This window comes from Spinacia oleracea, chromosome 4, assembly GCF_020520425.1.
Source record: "Spinacia oleracea cultivar Varoflay chromosome 4, BTI_SOV_V1, whole genome shotgun sequence".
Lineage (NCBI taxonomy): Eukaryota > Viridiplantae > Streptophyta > Magnoliopsida > Caryophyllales > Amaranthaceae > Spinacia > Spinacia oleracea.
The window spans coordinates 5,978,856-5,999,372 of NC_079490.1; the positions used below are offsets into that span (position 1 = coordinate 5,978,856).

Sequence of the window (20,517 nt, forward strand, 5' to 3'; positions counted from 1 at the left end):
CTTTGGCACGCTATGTGTGGTTTGGCGTTGTAAACAAAGCCAAGTCAACAATCGAGGGTCCAACGGAGAAGAGCCTATGCATTTAGTTTGTTTTGTAGTATGTGTAATGGTCTATAAAGACCCTAATACTTTGTTTAGTGTGTAAACTTTTTAATTTATGTACAATTAAGCTTATGTCAAAAAAAAGAAAAAAAAAAGATTTTAAGATCTCTAATTTAGTTTAATGTTCATCTTATTTTGCTATGTTAACTTTTTATCCCCTTCGTAACAACTTCTTTTCGAAATGCTATTAAGGAAAGATAATGGTTAAGGAAGAGGTAGGAATACATTGGGGGTAGTAATACCATATATAGATCGAATCCAACACCAATTGCATGTTGGTTAAGTTGTGAATTTGTGATAGGGGCTGAACTTGATTGGGAGGACCGTGTGTTCGATCCCCCACAACAATAAACCGGATTAACCCTAAGAGTGAAGCGGGTGGTAACACCAAAAAAATTATATTGAATCAAATCAAAATAGTCTACCTCTCAATTTGTGTACCATTTCTCGTTCATATTTGTACTTTGAAATTTTCGAAATTACAATAATGTCAACGTACTACTGTACAAGAGGAGAAGTGGAACATGTATTATGTGATAGAGATTTTATACTCGAGCTAGAATGTCCATCATGATCCCTATATATAGATAATTTATGCGTGGTATACTGGTATATAGTTCATAATGTTTGTGAGTATACTTTTAATTACTTCCGTTTTATTAAGTTCTTTACGCTTTGAAAAATATGCCTAATAATTAAAACTTTGACCACATATTCTCACTATTATATCTATAAAAAATATCCTGAGATATCTTGTTAGACTCGTCTCAAAATGTATATTTTATAAAGATCAAATTTTTATAATTTTTTGTCGTGCAGAATTGGATATATTAACTGTCAAACATTGCATTGGAGTCATTACAAATAATAAGTGTAAAGATCATTTTGTAACAGAGTTAGTAGTTTCCAAAGTAATTGGAAATTTATTTATTTTAAAAAAACGATTGGGTCCTTTTCTTTGTGCCGAGTCTGTATATTGCAGGCCTGAATAGGCTAACCCACGCTAGTACGCTACCCATTGATTTCATGACTGATACGTTATGCCAAAAATTTTAAAAGGCGGCCAAACCACGACCTAATTAGCCCACGTATCCTTGTCTCATGTTATGGTATGTTTAAGCCTAATTTTAATCGATTTAACTTAGTTTTGCATGTCGTATCGTGTTATTTCAAAAAATATGCAGGCCACTTATCCCATGGCCAGCGACTTGGTGCCCGAGTCGGGGCATGCTTTGATCTTGTCTTGCCCTGGGTCAGCCAAGAGTACCATCTTTATTTGTATACGTACTCCCTCCGTTCTTGAAGATTAATCCCCTTTTCTTATAGAGTTGTTCCTTTTTATTAGTCACTTTTGAAATCTTTCCATATTTGTCCAATAATTATCCGTTTATACCCTTATAAACATCCAATTGTTCTACTTGGTTACTCTCAAATTTTTTTTATCTCCAGTAAACCCCTTAATTATATCTCTCTCATACTCACATGAGTTAGATTCTATTGAATTTAATTTGATAATTGTACTTAAGTTGTATTGTCTTATATTCCAAAAGAGACTAACATTTAAGAACATAGCGAATACTCCCTCCGTCCCATAATATAGTGCCCGTTTGACCAAAATCACGGTTATTAAGGTAAAGTATAACATTGATAATAAAAACAATAATTATTTGTTCTTTCAAGATAAAGTACATGTTAGTTGGCTTTTATGGAGAGAGAAATTAGAGATTAAAGGTGTGTACATAATAAATAGGCCTAAAAAAGACAAAAATCAAGCACATGGGTTGAATAAAAGTCAAAAAATACAATTTTCAAAGTAAAAATTAATGGTTTAAAATAGAAATAGGCACATCATTTAGGGACACCATTTTAGGAAAACAGGCACTATATTATGGGACGGAGGGAGTAGTATTTTTGTTACTCCATACTCCAGTACACATTATCATCTCTATATGAATACATACTCTCGTTTAAACCAAAAAAAAAAAGGAATTACATACTCTCTAAATGGATACATTACATATTTGGTTAGTTTCGTAATATGCTATAATATTTATCATTGAAAATTACTTGAATTTCTTAAAGGAAAAAATTTACTCGAAATCCTTAAAAGGAAAATAAATACTTGAATTTTGAAAAATTAAAATAAAAATTACTCGAATTTCTTAAAGAAAAAAAAATAGTCGAATATTTTCTCAATCGAACATATTTTCTCTCTGGTCAGACTCACAAACTCCAACTCGCAGCTGCTGTTATACCCTCCTTCGTCCTCCCGCCTCAAACTTCAAATTGCGATCGATTTTTATTATTTTTATTTTTAATAATTGCTCCCTTGAAAAGAATTAAATAAATATTAGGTTAAGGGAGGCTGTGATCTACCAGTCGTTCGCCGTCTTCGTTCCGCCACCGTACTTCCTCCCAGGTCAGAGTAAACCATCCCCCTTTTCTTGATTTCTTCCGTTTTCTTCATCCTACTCCTTCCTATAATTCCTAATTGCTAATTTTGGGGGGTTTTCTGAATGAATTCGTGATTATTGGGGTGTTTGGATGGTTGTATTTGCTGAGTTTTGGGAATTTTCTGTGGATTTAAAACCCTAAATATAATCTCGAATATATTACCTCAAAAATGGTAATTTCTGTTAATTGACTTGTGTATGAATTAGGAAGTTTAAGGGATAATTTACACCATTTTAAACATCTCTCTTTCGTTTTTTCCAGTATTGTTGTTCTGTTGTTATGTTGTTGAATCTCAATTTTGTGAAACTGTTCCTGATTGTAATTAGGGGAGAAAGAGTAAAGAGAATATGATGTTAAAGGGTATTATTTTCATTAATTGATAATCTGGACAAAAGAGTATATATACTTAATTCGACCAATTGACTGTTGGTTCAGTGGTGATTGAGGCTGAACTTGGTAGGGAGGACCCGTGTTCGATCCCCGCAACAACAATTGGGAGGGGAATGAAACCTATCCACTCAGAACTCGCGCTCCAAATCCGCATTAGCCCTAAAGGTGAACCGGATGGTACACCAAAAAAATATACTTTCGTATCCATTGCCTTTGATCCAGTAATATTTTTAAAATGAAAATCATTTCTTTGGCAAAAGTTGGAACTTGGATTTTCTGTTTCTTTTAGCTAAACAAGATAAAGTCAACCAAGTTATGCTTGAAGTTCATGGTCTGAAGTAGTTGCTTGCTTCTTCCTTTGACACTCCCTGACTCAATCTATTTTTTACTTTACCTATTAAGAATATTAAGGTCAAACCTAGAAAACTTTTACCGTGTGTGGTGAATTATATATTTATATGTATAAAATAAAACGTATCTAACAAATGAATGCTTGGGAGCTGGTTTTATATTGCTGTTTAAAATCGTGTTGGGTTGGTCAAACAAGATTTTATAAAATAAAACGTATCTAACAAATGAATGTTTGGGAGTCGTTTTTATATTGCTGTACAAAATCGTATATATGGTAATTGGTGGAAACTATCAAGTTAATTTGTTTAGCAATTCATAGTACGTACTTGTAAGGGATAATGTCATATTATCGATTGTTGTGAGAAAATTATCGAGTATTTAGTTGGTGTCCTCCATTGATGAGTTCCCGAGGCAAGAGATAAAGAATGTAGAAGTGGCAGGGTATGTCGTTAATCACACAACTCTTGAGATTTAGAAAAGAAGGAAGCAGTAATTTATTTATTTTTAGTGAAAAGTTAACCATATGGTTAGCAAATGTCATATTAAACAGAATAATTAACCAACTATCTATGTTAGTGTTATTTATTTATTTATTATTTATTATTTAGGCAAATTTGTCAAAAACTACCTTATAAAATATGATTTTTGCGAAAAACTACCTTATAAAAAAATGTTGTAATAAACTACCTTATAAAAAATTTATGTTGTAAGATACTACCTTTTCCCGAATTATGAACGTTTGATCGAAATTTCGGGATTGACTTTACCATATATATGTCACGTGCCATTTAATTACGTCTTTCCCGTTAGATGTCGCGTAATATGCACCTAATAAAGTCAACGTCGTAATTTTAAATTAATGCTCATAATATGGCCAAAGGTAGTATCTTACAACATAAAAATTTTATAAGGTAGTTTATTACAACATTTTTTTTATAAGGTAGTTTTTCGCAAAAATCATATTTTATAAGGTAGTTTTTGACAAATTTGCCTATTATTTATTACATATTACTCCCTCCATTCCTTTTTGATCTTCCTGTTTCTATAAATGCCGTTTCTATTTGATCTTCCTGTTTCTATTTTTGGACATGGCTTTTTACCATGAATTTCCCCTCCATTCCTTATTTAATTCATTCACATTTCCCCATTCATCCACCCAACCCCACTTTTATGAATTTTTATTACTTTAATAAAAATATCTTCTCTCTCCTTTATTTCTTAATTACTTTTCTTCATTTATTTATTATTTTCTCTTACACCCAATCATTACTCTTACACCCAATCATTACAAGATTTCATTTTCTTATTTTCCACCCCAAACACCAAATAAGAAGATCATTTAGGAATGGAGGGAGTGTATATTATTTTGTTATTTACTTTTCATTCAGTTAGTTGAGCTCAGCTCCATTATTCAATTTAGTTCAGTTCAGTTCAGTTTAGCCAAAAAAGCTCATAAGAACAATGGCTTATTTGCTCAATTATATCTGTTGTAGGCATTTTAGGGGAAGGGATCTTTGACAACTGCGTTCAATATGGCACGAAAAGGATTGATGGAGCAGGACTTGAGCAAGTTGGATGTGGCAAAATTACATCCTCTTTCGCCTGAAGTTATTTCTCGCCAGGCTACAATTAACATTGGTAATATACACATTAGTTATAAATGTACACAGACAATGCTGCCTGCTTAGTTTTGCTTACAAATTTGAAAATTTTCCTTCATAATATTTTTAGGAACTATTGGTCATGTGGCCCATGGAAAGTCGACAGTTGTGAAGGCTATTTCTGGTGTTCAGGTGATTTTTGCCCGCCTACTCTCCCAAATATGACATGGGAGTTTCATTTCCAAAATTTCATGGTGGAGTTTTTTTCTTCAGGGAATTAGAAAGGGATCTAACTGAGTAACTGAAACTAGGTGGTGGGGGATTCGTGTGTTTGTTCAACTTGTTGGTGCAGATGTTTTTAGTATATTACTCCATCCTTTCCTAAATTAGTTTCCACTATTCTATTTCGTGAGTTCCCCAATAAGTGTTTGTTTTTATTTTTGAACATACACTTTTCTTACTTTTACATAAATCATTGCTTTTTCTTACACATTCTACATTTTTCCCACTTTTCTATCTTCACATCCAATTTTATTTGTACTTTACCAATAAACAATTATCTACTTTATCCTTTCCCAAGAAAAATCACTCATAATCATTGTATTCTTACCACTTTTCAATTTTCTTAATTACCGTGAATTCTCTCAAAGTGGACACTTATTTAGGAACAAAGAGAGTATCTAGCATGGGGTGGGCAAGTGCTGGTTATTCTTGTTCTTGTGGTTTAGGTGAATGCTTGTTTAGTGTTGTGCTTTACATCCTTCAAGATCTCTTATGATATATTTCTCTTATGCAGACTGTACGGTTTAAGAATGAGTTGGAGCGTAATATTACTATCAAGCTTGGTTATGCTAATGCCAAGATATATAAATGTGATGATGAACGGTGTCCACGACCTATGACCTATAAGTAAGTTATCTGTTTCACCTTGGCAATCTCATGATCCATTGATGTGATGAAATGTCTTTATTTCCTTGTTGCTTTGCTTGTGACTTTTTTGTTTCTTGTGTTGAGAGCTTCTTAGCTCAACATTCATGAATTTGCTAGATTCTTGTGCCAGAACCAGTATAATTGCTTGATGAAGATACCCGAGTGACGTTATTTTGTTGAAATTGCATTTTGTATGTTGCAATTTCGCGTTTGTTGTTGAGATATTATTCCCCACACTGTTTTTGCAGGTCATATGGAAGTGGAAAGGAAGACACTCCAATGTGTGACGTGCCTGGATTTGAGAATGCCAAGATGAAGCTTCTGAGACATGTGTCATTTGTCGATTGCCCAGTAAGTTTGATTTACTTGGGGGATATTTGGGCAATTCTCTCAGTTCGTTGGTGTGCCATTGATTTCCTATTGATTTTCCTTTTGATATTTGCAAATGTCTCTATTACTTGGTTGTTTTTTACTTCCTTTAATGAACTGTTGTGGCTTATCCAACAGTCATTATTCAATTGTATTAATTTTGTAAAACCTTGTGTTAATAATAATCTTTTTTGGCGTACTCTAGCTTTATTTTATTTTTTTCCATATTTATCTAGAAAGCTTAAATTTAAGATTCCTATATTCTTGAAAATCATGTGGGAGCTCAATGGTAAATCTCTTACCTCCAACCTTAAAATAGGAATTCGATTCTCATCTCTCCCACCCTAGTTTGGTAAGTTGTGTTTTTAACCTAGAGCATTTTTGTTTACAGAAATCTAAATATTGGTTGATTTATATATTTTGAAATTGTTCGTGCCAGGGTCATGATATTCTTATGGCTACTATGCTTAATGGAGCTGCAATTATGGATGGAGCACTACTTCTTATTGCTGCTAATGAGAGCTGCCCCCAACCCCAGACTTCTGAGCATCTTGCTGCTATTGAGATCATGCGACTTCAGCACATTATCATCCTCCAAAATAAAGTTGATCTCATCCAAGAAAATGTTGCTATAAACCAGCATGAGGCTATTCAGAAATTTGTTCATGTAACATGTCTTGAATACTGTAGTCATTGAATTGTGCAAGTTTGTTTGTTTGTTTGTTTGTTTAACCATGTTTCTAACGCCTCTCTTGTTTCTTGTAGAGAACTGTTGCTGATGGAGCGCCTGTAGTTCCAATTTCTGCTCAATCCAAGTACAACATTGATGTTGTTTGTGAATACATTGTCAAAAATACTCCTATCCCTAAGAGAGATTTTATTTCACCACCAAATATGATTGTGATCCGGTCTTTTGATGTTAACAAACCTGGGTATGAGGTTGATGAAATAAGCGGTGGTGTTGCTGGTGGAAGTATTTTAAAGGTTCCCTTCTTTCTCTAATTAATTAGTAACAAATTTTCATGGGGTTTGATGATGATTAAACCTTAAGCTTTCCTTTATGAATTTTGTAACGATCATTGTATTTGTGATACAATTTTTCTCATTATTCTGAATGTAGGGTGTGTTGAGACTAAACCAAAATATAGAGATTCGACCTGGAATAGTTGTGAAAGATGATAGTGGCAACATCAAATGCACACCCATATACTCGAGAATTGTTTCTTTGAAAGCTGAGCAGAATGAGTTACAATTTGCTGTGCCTGGAGGTCTAATTGGGGTAGGAACAACCATGGATCCTACTTTAACCCGAGCTGATAGATTGGTAGGTCAGGTCCTCGGCGAGGTTGGATCTCTTCCAGATGTATTCATTGAGCTAGAGGTAATAAATATTTCTCTCTGCGCCATAGCCATATGTATAGTTTTACCATTGTCCCCCGTGCTTGCTCCTGCTTCTCCTTCTATCACACTGTTTTTTTCAATGGTCTTTGTAGCCTTTTGAGTGTGATATCATATGATATGACATAGGTTATACTTTGTATGTTTTTCCATTCAGGTTATATGTTTTGATACTATTATGATTTAAAAAATATACTTCCTCTGTTTCAAAAAAAAATTGCAACACTTTGATTAGCACGTTTGCCAAGACGCAACTTTGACCGTAAATATCTCTAATTATTCTTGTTTTTTAAATCTTAAAATTTAACATTACGAAAATATACAATGGAATCTATCCACCAACATTTTACTTATAACATTCACTTTTTGTAAATTAGTAAAAATACATGGTTTAGTATATGAATAGTGACAAAAGTAAAAGTGGTTCAATTTTTATGAAACGGATGAAGTATGAGCCTTTTGCATCTCCTGTATTCGTCATCTCATGTTGTCAACTTGCGATACCCGTAATTATCACGATTATCTTGAATTCTAAATACTCTGTACTTTTTACCATGTTATTTATTTCTGCATTATCCCAAGATCCAATGTTGAGGCTAGTAAGCTAGTTACATTTTTATTCTTCATTTGCAATTTCTGCTACTGAAAATGAATGAATGACTCTTCTTTCATCTAGCCAGCTGTTTGGGTAGTTTTTTTTGTTTGTTTTCAGTATGTTCAAGGCATTTTTGGTTGGTTACAGGTGAATTTCTTCTTGCTTGGAAGACTGATTGGTGTGAGAACAAAAGGAACAGAGAAGCAGGGAAGAGTGACAAAACTGACCAAGGCAGAGATTCTGATGTTGAACATTGGATCCATGTCGACTGGTGCGCGTGTAATTGCTGTGAAAAATGATTTGGCAAAGTTGCAACTTACATCTCCAGTTTGCACAAGCAAAGGAGAGAAGATCGCCCTGAGTCGGCGGGTTGATAAGCATTGGCGACTGATTGGGTGGGGACAGATTCAAGCTGGTATTACCCTCGATATCCCACCCTGTCCTCTTTGAGTGTGGAGCAAAGAAACAAGTGAGTAATAGAGAGAGAAAGTAAAGAAGTTTTGTTGAAATGTGGGTTGGGAGAGAACTGTTGGGAACTATTTTTTTGAGATGGAGGAGAAAACTTATTATTTGCACCCTTATGCTTAGACCTGTCAAACGGGTCGGTCGGGTCGGGTTGTAAAAAATTATTTTCGGGTTCGGGTTAGATCGGGTCGGTCACTTTCGGGTTCGGGTTTACAAATGCTTGTTCAAGACCCAGAACTTTCGGGTTCGGGTCGACCCAACGGGTTGAGAGATTTTAAAACGCGCATTATATTTTCATTAATTTAGGTGATAAATATACAAAATATGGGCACAAATTAACAAATTTTCCTACATAAGTTTATATTTAGTCAAATTCAACCGTAAAATGGCGTATAATTCAAATTAAAATCATATTACACACAATAATAGTAAAAAACACCGTGTTTATTATGCTTAAATTTTCTCATAATCGCATTTATTACTATAAATACAACGATTTTCAATCGGTCGGGTCCAAAACGGGTTCGGTCGGGTTTTGACCCATTACTTTTCGGGTTGCTCGGGTTCGGATAAAATCGGGTTACGGGTCGCAAAATCTTGTTCAGGACCCAGTATTTTCGGGTCGGGTTCGGGTCGGTTTTCGGGTCGGGTCGATTTTTGACAGGTCTACTTATGCTCGATTTTGGCTTTGTTTTGGTACATGTTGTAAGATATTATTTGCACCCTTATGCTATGAATAATTTTTGTTTTATGGTTTTTACATGAGTTTGCTGTACATTACGGAATCTATTACTTTATACTAAAATAGACACCAGAAGTGTAATTTTTTCCCGCCTAAAACCTTTTCCTAAAATATATCTACTTTCTTTTTCCATCAATTTTTATAAATGGTTTAAGCATGGAAAAGAGTATTAAAAATATGACAACAACAGATACTGCATGACAATAATTTGCTATATGTCAAAACTAGGGGTGTAAACGAGCCGAGCCGAGCCGAGCTTTACCCTGTTCATGTTCATGTTCATTTAACTTATGCGAGCTCGAGCTCGAGCCCGAGCTTTTAACCGAGCTCAAAAATCTGTTCAAGCTCGGTTCGTTTAAAAGATTTTGTATTCGCGAACTGTTCGTGAACGGCTCATTTATTAATCGATCCGAGTTTATAAACGAGCTTTTTTCATGAACGAGTATTCTTAAACGAGCTTTAGAGTACAACCACTTGAAAATCTAACAAATTATAATCATATCTAATAATAAAAATTAAAGTACATTACTTTATTTGATAAACAAACTAATAATTTAGAAAGAGTCAAAGAGCACTAATTTAGCAATTAAAATTTTATTTCAAAGTATTTTTATTCTATTATAGATTTCAAAAGTCAAAAACATGATTTTTATTTAATTTGAAAAACGTATATATGGTAAAATATGATACATAACATAATTAGACGAACTTGTTCACGAACATAAATGAACGAGTTGTTCATGAACTTAAATGAACGAGCATACCTATGTTCATGTTCAAGCTCGTTTATTAAGCGAGCTTCAAAAGTTGTTCAAGCTCGGCTCGTTTAATAAATGAACGAACATGAACGAGCTTTAAACGAGCCCGAGCCCGAGTAGTTTATTGACCGGCTCGGCTCATTTACACCCCTAGTCAAAACAAAATAATAATAATAATAATTTGCTACAAATTACAGAGTATTTGGAACTATTTTAGTCAAATCGGTATATCAATAATAGAAAATATATTTACTCAATATTTTGATGAAATTAGCTTATTAAGCACATAAATATTTTATACTCCTTATTAGATGATTAAATGATTATGTTCAAATTTTATTGATTATATGCATTAGCTTTACATGGAGAAATATTTATTTAAAAAATTATCAAATAATAATTTTAAAATATCGGTGCGTGCACGGTTTGTAACCTAGTACTAATAATAATGAAAAGGAGTGAATTGTTAATTCTATTTTCAGTTGCACAATATTGCACTGTCGATGGAAAACCATATCTCGTTTGTTTTTGGACCTTGACCGTAGATTGCTCGTTTGTTTGAGACATTGCATACTTCAACTGCTGTAACCAAGTCCATAGCCCACGAGTTTTGCAACCTCGGGTTCAGTGTTCGTTTCAGATATTATGATACAAGTACAACAATCATCTGTTATGCACGCGATGCGTGCGAAATATATCGCTACTTAAATTTGCGTTATTACAGATAATTATAACGAATATTAGGCAGTAAAAAATCATTCACAAAGTTCACATTTTAAAACAATGAGGGCACAGGGGAGGAGCTAGTGTTCTAAGTGTGAGGTCATTTGACCCCACTTAATTAAATGTAGAGTTTTGTCAATTTTTACAAAGAAATCAGAAATTTTCTAGTTTTTTATGTGCAATTTTGGCCATCTGCACCCACTAAAATAAAGGAAAATAATTTGCACCCACTAATATATTGTTCTGGATCCGCCACTGTGAGGGCATACAACATGTGGTGAAAGTGAAACAGTGTAATACTCATGTCATTACATTACAAAATTCCAAAATCTTATTACCAAAGTAAAGTATCTAAACATATAAAATAATTGATTGTGTTTGCAGATTGCAATCAATTGTGTTTTGTGTAAGCGTGTGCATGTTTACATGTATCTGTGATTTCTGGTTTGTGGTTTCAATCGAATTTCTTGTGTTTTTTTCTTCAAGGTTGTGTGTATTGCTGAGCTTCGACCTATGTAATTTAAGGAGTTGTATTAAGTGTGTTACTCATTTCATCCTAAATTAATTTTAATACTTTTCTGTTTTAATCTGTCTCGTATCACAAGTTCTTATTTACAAAGGTTGTACAATAAATATTGTACACCGGAATAAAAGTTAACTCAAAATGCTTAAAAGTTAAGCTTATATACGTAAAAGTTATCTATTTTTAAGTGATTTTTTTTTTTTTTTATCATTTTAAAGAAACTTATTTCTTCAAAATCACTACAATGTATAAAATTAATAATTTAACCCTTTAAAATATTTATCTATCAACTTTTTTTTTACTAATATAAAAGTTAATCAAATTAGGTTAAAGTTAAAAAAAAATGAGTAAAAGTTATCTTAGTATTCAATAAATTTATTGTACACCTTGTGCGCGCAAGACCTTTTGATTTAGCATTCACTAACAATATACGGAGTATTAGTTACGTCTACAGTCTACCCGAATATGTTACTTTGCTAATTGAGTCTACTACGCGTACTATTGTAAATAGTTCATAGCCTAGTCGCCGCTGCTGCCCCGCCTCTGACGAGTTGTCCCGTTGATCCGTTGCCGGTTGCGATCATTTTTCTTCGAAGGCAGTTGTAGATTGTGCCTGCTCCTTCCTTGTTTAGCTTCCTTGAGAAGCTTTGTTTTGTTGGCTTCCTTTAGAAGCTTTAGTTTAGTGAAGCTTGTTTTATAGGCTTCTCTGTTTCTCAACTCGCCAACCCCTATAAATTCATACTAACACTCATACAGTCATACTCCGAATAATTCATACTCCATTTTATCTTTGATAGAAATCCCCCCACTAGTGTTATCCCAGATTGTTTCCTTACAAAGATGGGAACTTATAGTAACATCAATATTCATGGTGCTAATGTGACCGTGATTGTTGATACTCAAGATTCTGCAACTCATACCGAAACCCAAACCAGTATCTTCCGTTCTCATGTACTCCCTCCGTCTTTTTTTGTTTTTTACGTTTGGTATTTTCACGCGTTTTACGACTAACTAGTTTGTGGACGGGGCGTTGCTCCGGGTTTTACTTTTAGTGTTACTTATTTTAAATACGTGCGTATGTGGTGCTATTATCTGATTTTCATGCAAGATCAGTGGCCGATCAACAAACTTCCTTCCCATATCCGATAATCAAAACAAAATCGAGTTCTCTTCTTCGTGATTAGTTGATTGTTATAAGTTAAGTAATTTTTTTTTTGGCAAATAAATTGTTATAAGTTAAGTAATTAATTCCCTTTTATTTCTTTTCCTTTTAATTCATTATTATTTATTTTAAAAAGGTTGTATTTATTATTTAAATAGAAAAATATAACATCATTGAGGTTAGCTAAGATGGTAAGAATGGTAACTTTTAATTCAAGAGGTCTAGTGTTCAATAAGGAGGGATCTACGTGGCACATATACGTTCTTATAAACGCCTTTTAATATATTAGTATAGATTAATGTGCATTAAGATTATTCTAAGTTTTTCATGTAAACGAGGAAAATTACTTTTATTTATAATGTTTTCACTCTTTTCAAAATTATGATATTGGGAAAATGAGAAAAAGTTAATGTCCCTATGGAAAAGTGTGAGAGATTAAATGACCCAATAAATTTAATTGGTTAATATAATAATTGTACACAAAATTCGATAGAATATTAAATGATTTATGTGATAATATAATAGGAAATGTAAAGAACATTTTGGAACATCCAAAAAGGAAAACGTAAAAAACAAAAAGAGACGGAGGGAGTAGAACGTAACAATCTCAAAGTTGTAGGTGTTGATGTTAAAAAGAAAGTTGTCAAAACAGGTTCGATTGGAAACAACTATATGCTACTAACACTTTACGCAAGTAACCGTTCCTTGGTTATTATTGAGAATAAGGCAGTTATCCTATATGATAGAATATCGAATATAGTAGAGTTATGTTATAACTAGGCTATATGATATAAGATAGAAGTCTATATGAATTAGGAAACCTATGAAGAGTAGGAGATCTAGTTTGTATTATAAATAAAGGCGTACTCCCACGTATAACGGAACACAATACAATACAACACAATATTATATTTTCCTCCCTATTATATTTTATAAGTGCTTATACAAAAGTAAGGTTTTTGTAAGAGTTATTCAATTATTTCCGCTGTGCAATATATACTAATATCATGTTTGATTTTTGTTTTCGGTTGTGAAACAAAAACAAAGTTTCTCTTTTGTTTCTCTTTGGGATGTGTGATATTTTATTCGATCGGTCTTAATGGTTGATGATCGAATACGAGGTATGTTGGATGTTCAGTAAGTGGTAATAGGTTGTCATTATTTATCTCTCCATATGTCGTAAGATATGGACGGTTTTTCATGTGTCGTAAGACATGGACGGTTCTCCTTCTGCCGTGAGAGAGGTTTTTCATATTGATATTTTTTTTCTTGTACGAAACGACAGAAACGACAGGACTCCTTGACACGACAAGACAGGCATATAACATTTTTTCTCTTGTACGAAACGACCGGACTCCTTGAAACGACAGTAACGACAGGACTCCTTGACACGACAAGACAGGCATATAAAATTTTTTATCTTGTACGAAACGACCGGACTCCTTGAAACGACAGTAACGACATGACTCCTTGACACGACAGGACAAGCATATGACATATTTTTTTTATTTCTCCAATCGCAACGTTCGTGAAACTGCCGTTACGATTGCGGGAGGGTATTGAGAATAAGGCAGTTATCCTATATGATAGAATATCGAATATAGTAGAGTTATGTTATAACTAGGCTATATGATATAAGATAGAAGTCTATATGAATTAGGAAACCTATGAAGAGTAGGAGATCTAGTTTGTATTATAAATAGAGGCGTATTCCCACGTATAACGGAACACAATACAATACAACACAATATTATATTTTCCTCCCTATTATATTTTATCAGTTATTCACTTGGATAGTAATAGTAGTTTCCCTACATCAGCGTACCGTTTTCTGATGGATAGCGCCAATATTTGCTTCGTTGGATCTCCTCAAATGGATTCACTGGAAATACACTGGAAATCACTGATAGTCGAAGCAGGCGACTTGGCAGCAAGGGTTCTGATAAAGCCAGGTCTTACAACATCAACTGTTTGGGCTCCCAATTGATTCTCAATTGGGCCACTAAGTCCAAAGCCCAATGGCTCTAAACAACAACATCAAACCTACCAATGGCTATTCAGCCATCCATTAAGGCCCAAGGCCCAATAACAATAAGTGACCTATGGGCATTTATTATGCAAACACTATAAATAGGCCGCCAAGGCTCACACCTCAAGGTACGTCCAATTTATCGCCTTAAGACTACTCTTCTAGAGAACTTCTCTCTAGAATCCGAGCATCATTCTTACTTAGGCATCGGAGGGGCTTTCCTCGGAAACACCCCCGAGGCTAGTGACTTTGCTCTTGTGCAGGTGAATTCGGACTCCACTCATTCAAACAAGCAAGATCTTCAACACATACAAAAGGGCCTTCATTCGAAGCCCATTGTTTCCATCTTTACAACACCGGAACAATTTGGCGCCGTCTGTGGGGAAGAACACTTCAAAGCCTTTGAAAGACATCAACCACCTCTTTCCGCGAAAATGGTGAATGATGTTGTTAACAATGACGACGATATGATGGTGCGGTCAGATTCAGAATCTGACCAAGAGGGGCACCCTCAATCGATGGCGAGGTCACAACCAAGCAGAGCTACGACCGCCACAAATGCAGGACCTCCGATTCCAACTAGGGAAGAGCTCACTGCGGCCATGACCATCATGCAAAACTTCCTCTTCAATGAGAAGCAGCAAGGACTGGCAAACGACCGCAGAGAAGAGAGGAGGACCAGGCGAAGGCTGAACGAGCCACCCAGTGCGGAAGTGTCCAGACCCGAACGAGAACTCCTTCCCTTGACAGGAACACACTTGACGTCGAGGTGGACGGAAAGCACGTGGGACACCCAAAAAAGGGCACAACAGCAACCAGATTAGTTTGCGAGACCATCGCCTACTCCAACAGCTCTCCAAAGCGAATCAACTACTCGTAACACTCGGATCCGAAGCTCGGTGCTCAGCAGGTTGAGGCCCTCGGTCCACTCAAGGTTAAGACCTTCGATCCACACGAGACTCGGGGTAGGTGAGTCGAGCAGATCTGGCGAACGACCCGAGGTCAGTAGCCGAGAAAGAAGAAGAGACAGGAGGCATGATCGAACCCCTAGCCCCCATCGTACGCCCGAACGTTCTAATCATAGAACCTCGGCAAACGAAGGCATCAGGGCTAGACTCGGGAAAAGAATCATGACTCCTACGTCATCCCCTTTCTCGGACGAGCTGATTATGGAAGAAATACCGAAGGTAAGACTGCCAGCTCACCTAACCTACAGCGGAATCACAGATCCGAGGGATCATGTCATCTCCTACGAGCAGCAAATGTTCTTGAGTCCCTACTCCGAAGCATGCTGGTGTAAATACTTCCCAACCACGCTAACCGGAGTGGCGGGAGAGTGGTTTAGATCGCTGCCGAAGGGATCGATCAAGAGCTGGAAAAAGCTGAAAAAGAGATTCTGCACACAGTTCGTGAGCAACAATCGCCCCGAGCGAACCACAGCAGAACTGACCTCAATCCAACAAGAAAGAGACGAAAGTCTGAGAGAATTCATGGCCAGATTCATGAAGGAATCAACAAACATACCAAACTTGCAGCCAGACGTGGCCATCTTCGCCTTGAAGCACGCGCTCCAGGAAGGGAAGTTCCGTGACGAACTCTCAATGAAGAACCCCTCCAGAATAGCTGACGTGCTCCAAATGGCTGCCGCGTTCATCAGAACCGAGGAGTTCAACAAGGCCGCTGCAAGGCTGAAAGGATCGTCGGATCCGAGAGACACAAAGAATACCCAGAGCAAGCCCGAGGGTAGCTCAAGGAAGGGGAAAGAGAAAGTAGGAGCTAGAGAGATGAGCCCGAAGAAAGACGGGAGAAGGGGTGAACTTCAACCCAAGTACACCAACTACACTCCACTAGCTCTGCCCCGAAAGGAGATATTCAGCCTCAACAGAAATGACGAAAAGTGGAAACTACCTGGGAAGCTCAAGTCCAACCCAGCTCGGAGAAACAAGAACAAATGGTGCGAGTTCCATGATGACTTCGGTCACCATACCGAAGAATGCAACTCGCTGAAAGACAACATTGAGGACCTCGTTCGCCGAGGCTACCTGAAACAGTACTTGTTAGACCGAAGGGAGGAAAAAGAAAAGGCCGCAAGCGGCAAACAACACGAGCAACCCCAGAAAAGGGTCTACGAAGCAACAGGGCACAAGAAAAATGACATCCTAGTGGTGTTCGGGGGACAGAAGTCTGGCCAGGCCAGCAAAAAACACCTAAGAGCCCTCTCCCATCGGGTCAACTTCAGCGCGGTGGGAGACAACCAGCCACACCCCCCGAACATGACCTTCACTGCTGATGATTGCTTCGGAGTCCAGTACAAACATGATGATCCTCTGGTCATCTCCATGGACCTCAATAACCACAACGTACATCGAGTATTAGTCGACGGAGGAAGTGCCGTCAATATCATCTTCAGAAACTGCTTCGAGCAGCTGATCCTCGAAGAGCCAGAGGAAGCACTGACGAAAGTCAGTTATCCTCTGATCGGATTCAACGGATCCGCAGCTATCCCTCGAGGAAAGATCACCCTGCCAGTCACAGTGGGCGAAGGCCAGGCAGCAAAAACCCTTCGGGACGAATTTTTGGTGATGGACTGCGACTCCGTATACAACGTAATCATGGGGAGAACCATGATTCACAAGATGCAAGCAGTCCCCTCCACATACCACCAGCTGATGATATACGTCTCGGATGCAGGATTCGCCGAACGAATCAGGGGTGATCAAGAAGTGGCGAGAAGAACCTGCCACACTGCTGTCCGAAAGCCCAAACTAGAGGACGGCCCCGAGGAAGAAAAAGGAGCTAAGGGAGAGGAAAGCGAGGCAAAAAGAAGAAGAGCAAGCACGAGCAGCTTGTCTCCCGCAGAAGTTGATGCTCGCCCCGAAACCCTATCTCCCGAACCAGATCAAGAAATGGAGGATATCTTCCTCGAAGATAATTCAGACAGGAGCGTCCGAATAGGCAAGGGCCTAAGCTCGGGGCTCCGAATCGATTTGATCCGACTACTCAGGGATCACAAAGACATCTTCGCATGGTCAGCAGCAGATATGCCAGGGATAAATCCGAAGCTGATTTGTCACAAGCTGGATGTCAACGCTGAAGCTCGGCCAATCAAGCAAAAAAAGAGAAATTACTCCTCGGAGAAAAACAAAGCCATCGCCGAGGAGGTTAAAAAGTTGCAAGAGGCCGGATTCATCGAACCATGCATGTATCCGAAGTGGCTGGCCAACGTGGTGATGGTCAAGAAAGCGAACGGCTCATGGCGAATGTGCGTAGATTTCACAGATCTGAACCGAGCCTGCCCCAAAGACTGCTATCCCCTGCCAAGGATAGATCAACTGGTTGACTCCACCAGCGGCCATGCACTGCTCAGCTTCATGGATGCCTTTTCAGGCTACCACCAAGTATTCATGCACCCCGATGACAGGGCAAAGACAACGTTCATCACAAGCGCAGGAGTGTTCAACTACAAAATGATGCCTTTCGGCTTGAAAAATGCCGGAGCCACCTACCAGAGGTTAGTTGACCACGTCTTCGCCGACCAGAAAGGGAGGAACGTGGAGGTCTACGTGGATGACTCCATCGTAAAAAGCATCAAGGAGGAAGACCATGTCAAAGACTTGGCAGAGACCTTCGGAAATCTGAGGAAATACAGCATGAAGCTGAACCCAAAAAAATGCGTCTTCGGGGTGAAGTCAGGGAAATTCCTCGGATTCATGGTGAGCGAAAGAGGAATTGATGCGAACCCAGACAAAGTCCAAGCGGCATTGGATTTACCCGAGCCGAAGACCAAGAGAGATGTGCAGAGGCTAACCGGCAGGTTAGCCGCACTAACAAGGTTCATATCAAAAGCCTCGGACAAGGGAGCCCCCTTCTTCAAGGCACTGAAACCAAAGAGCCTCCCCGGAGGAGAAACAGAACCAGTCAAGAAAAAGGGGGTCCCGAGGAAAGTGGATCCCGAACTGATATGGGAACAGGAGCAAAAAGAAGCTTTTCAGCAACTCAGAGCCCACCTAGCTCAACTGCCGACACTGGCCAGACCAAAGGAGGGGGAAACCCTGTACCTATATGTCGCAGTTAGCCCTGGAACCGTCAGCGCAGTGCTTCTTCGGGAAGAAGAAAAGAAGCAACAGCCAATCTACTTCACCAGCCGAACACTTACAGGAGCCGAAACCCGGTACCCACTCATCGAGAAAGTCGCATATGCAGTAGTGGTAGCTGCACGAAAACTGAGGCCATACTTCGACTCCCACCAGATCACAGTGCTAACTGACCAACCGCTCGAAAAAGTACTCGACAAAATAGAGAGGTCAGGAAGATTGGCTGCCTGGGCCTTCGAACTATCAGAGTTCGGCATCAAATATCAGCCGAGGACAGCAATCAAAGCACAAGCATTGGCAGACTTCTTGGCCGAGTGCTCATACCAGGAAATGTTGGATGATACGAAAAGCACTTGGGAGGTCTTCACTGACGGATCTTCCACAGTAAACGGCTCAGGGGCAGGAGTTGTACTAATCCCCCCGACGGGGAAAAGCATAGAATATGCATTGAAGTTCGGCTTCAAAGCAACCAACAACGAGGCCGAATACGAGGCCGCAATCGCAGGGATAGAGCTTTGTTTATCCCTGGAGGCCGAACATGTTCGCCTCAAAACTGATTCCCAGCTTGTAGCCAACCAGATCCGAGGGGAGTATGAGGCCAAATGGCCCAGCATGACAGCCTATTTAGCAAAGATTAAATCCTTAACGTCAAAGTTAAGATCCTTTGAAGTCATCCTCATTCCCCGAGGACAGAACGCGCAAGCAGACGCACTGTCAAAACTCGCAAGCTCGACACTCATCGACCTAAACAGGTCGGTCCACGTGGAAGTTCACCAGGAGAGAAGCATCGACTTGCTACCCACCACAGTATGCAGCTTACGTACCGAACCGAGCTGGATGGACGCAGTAGTTGCATACAAAGAAAGGGGAGAACTTCCTGAAGATAAGCTGCAAGCGAGAAAACTGAAAAGATTCAACAGATGGTTCATCATCAGCGCCGAAGGAGAGCTCATGAGGAAATCATTCTCTGCTCCGCTGCTAAAATGTGTGGGTCCAACAGACGCTGACTACATCCTAAGGGAAATCCACCTCGGGATATGCGGAAACCACATTGGAGGTAGGACGTTAGCACATAAAGCCCTTCGGGCTGGGTACTGGTGGCCCACTATGGTTTCCGAGGCAAAGCAGATGGCAAGGAAATGCGAGAAATGCCAAAAGTTCGCACCAGCCATCCATCAACCAGCTCAAGCCCTACAATCAACACTGTATCCCTTACCATTCGCACAGTGGGGGTTAGACATCATTGGTCCCTTCCCCTCAGCGACGAACCAGAAGAAGTGGTTGATTGTAGGAGTCGACTATTTTAGCAAATGGATCGAAGCCGAAGCTGTCTCCTCCATCACCGAACCTCAGGTCCGCAAGTTCATATGGCAGAACATCATCACAAGGTTCGGCATACCAAGACTGATGGTCTTCGACCACGGGAAACAGTTCGACAACACCCCGTTGCAAAAGTGGTGCAAACAGTTCGGCATACACCTAGCATACTCGGCAGTGTGTCACCCACAAAGCAACGGGCAAGCCGAAGCTGCTAACAAACTCATCCTCAACGCACTCAAGAAAAGAGTCGAGGATGACAAAAACAAATGGTTAGAAGAGCTACCCGGAACGCTATGGTCCCTTCGGACCACTGAAAAAGAAGCTACCGGACAAACACCGTTCCACCTTGTATACGGATCCGAAGCTGTAATTCCTGTGGAAATCGGAACAGAAAGCCTGAGGATCCAGGCATACAACAGGTATGATGGGCTCCAAGGAGAAAGCAACAACCAGCTTCTATCCGAAGCTCTCGATCTACTGGATGAAGCTCGGAACGATGCAAGGACACTCA

General features: G+C 38.6%; 1 protein-coding gene across 4 annotated transcripts; it reads left to right on the top strand.

The window, feature by feature from the left end:
* The first annotated feature begins 2,294 nt into the window (after positions 1–2,294).
* Positions 2,295–9,420, top strand: LOC110777638 (eukaryotic translation initiation factor 2 subunit gamma). 4 transcript variants are annotated; one of them, XM_021982230.2, is made up of 10 exons: positions 2,295–2,521; positions 2,992–3,111; positions 4,791–4,935; positions 5,029–5,090; positions 5,695–5,807; positions 6,077–6,179; positions 6,637–6,864; positions 6,963–7,181; positions 7,318–7,578; positions 8,338–9,420. In XM_021982230.2, exons 3-10 carry the CDS (start codon positions 4,830–4,832, stop codon positions 8,638–8,640), a joined length of 1,395 nt encoding a protein of 464 aa, XP_021837922.1. In that variant the 5' UTR covers positions 2,295–2,521; positions 2,992–3,111; positions 4,791–4,829; the 3' UTR covers positions 8,641–9,420. The 4 variants fall into 4 exon arrangements, with proteins under 4 accessions (XP_021837922.1, XP_056699553.1, XP_056699552.1 ...); XM_056843575.1 differs by lacking the exon at positions 5,029–5,090; XM_021982229.2 differs by lacking the exon at positions 2,992–3,111 and having other exon boundaries at positions 2,296–2,521.
* Positions 9,421–20,517: the final 11,097 nt, after the last annotated feature.

What these genes read in the sequence shown, in the direction of transcription:
- LOC110777638 (XM_021982230.2), top strand. Translation starts at nt 4,830, where the DNA reads ATGGCACGAAAAGGATTGATGGAGCAGGACTTGAGCAAGTTGGATGTG. An exon ending in AGGCTATTTCTGGTGTTCAG is followed by an intron (nt 5,091 to 5,694) that starts GTGATTTTTGCC and finishes TCTCTTATGCAG; the next exon opens with ACTGTACGGTTTAAGAATGA. An exon ending in CTATTCAGAAATTTGTTCAT is followed by an intron (nt 6,865 to 6,962) that starts GTAACATGTCTT and finishes TGTTTCTTGTAG; the next exon opens with AGAACTGTTGCTGATGGAGC.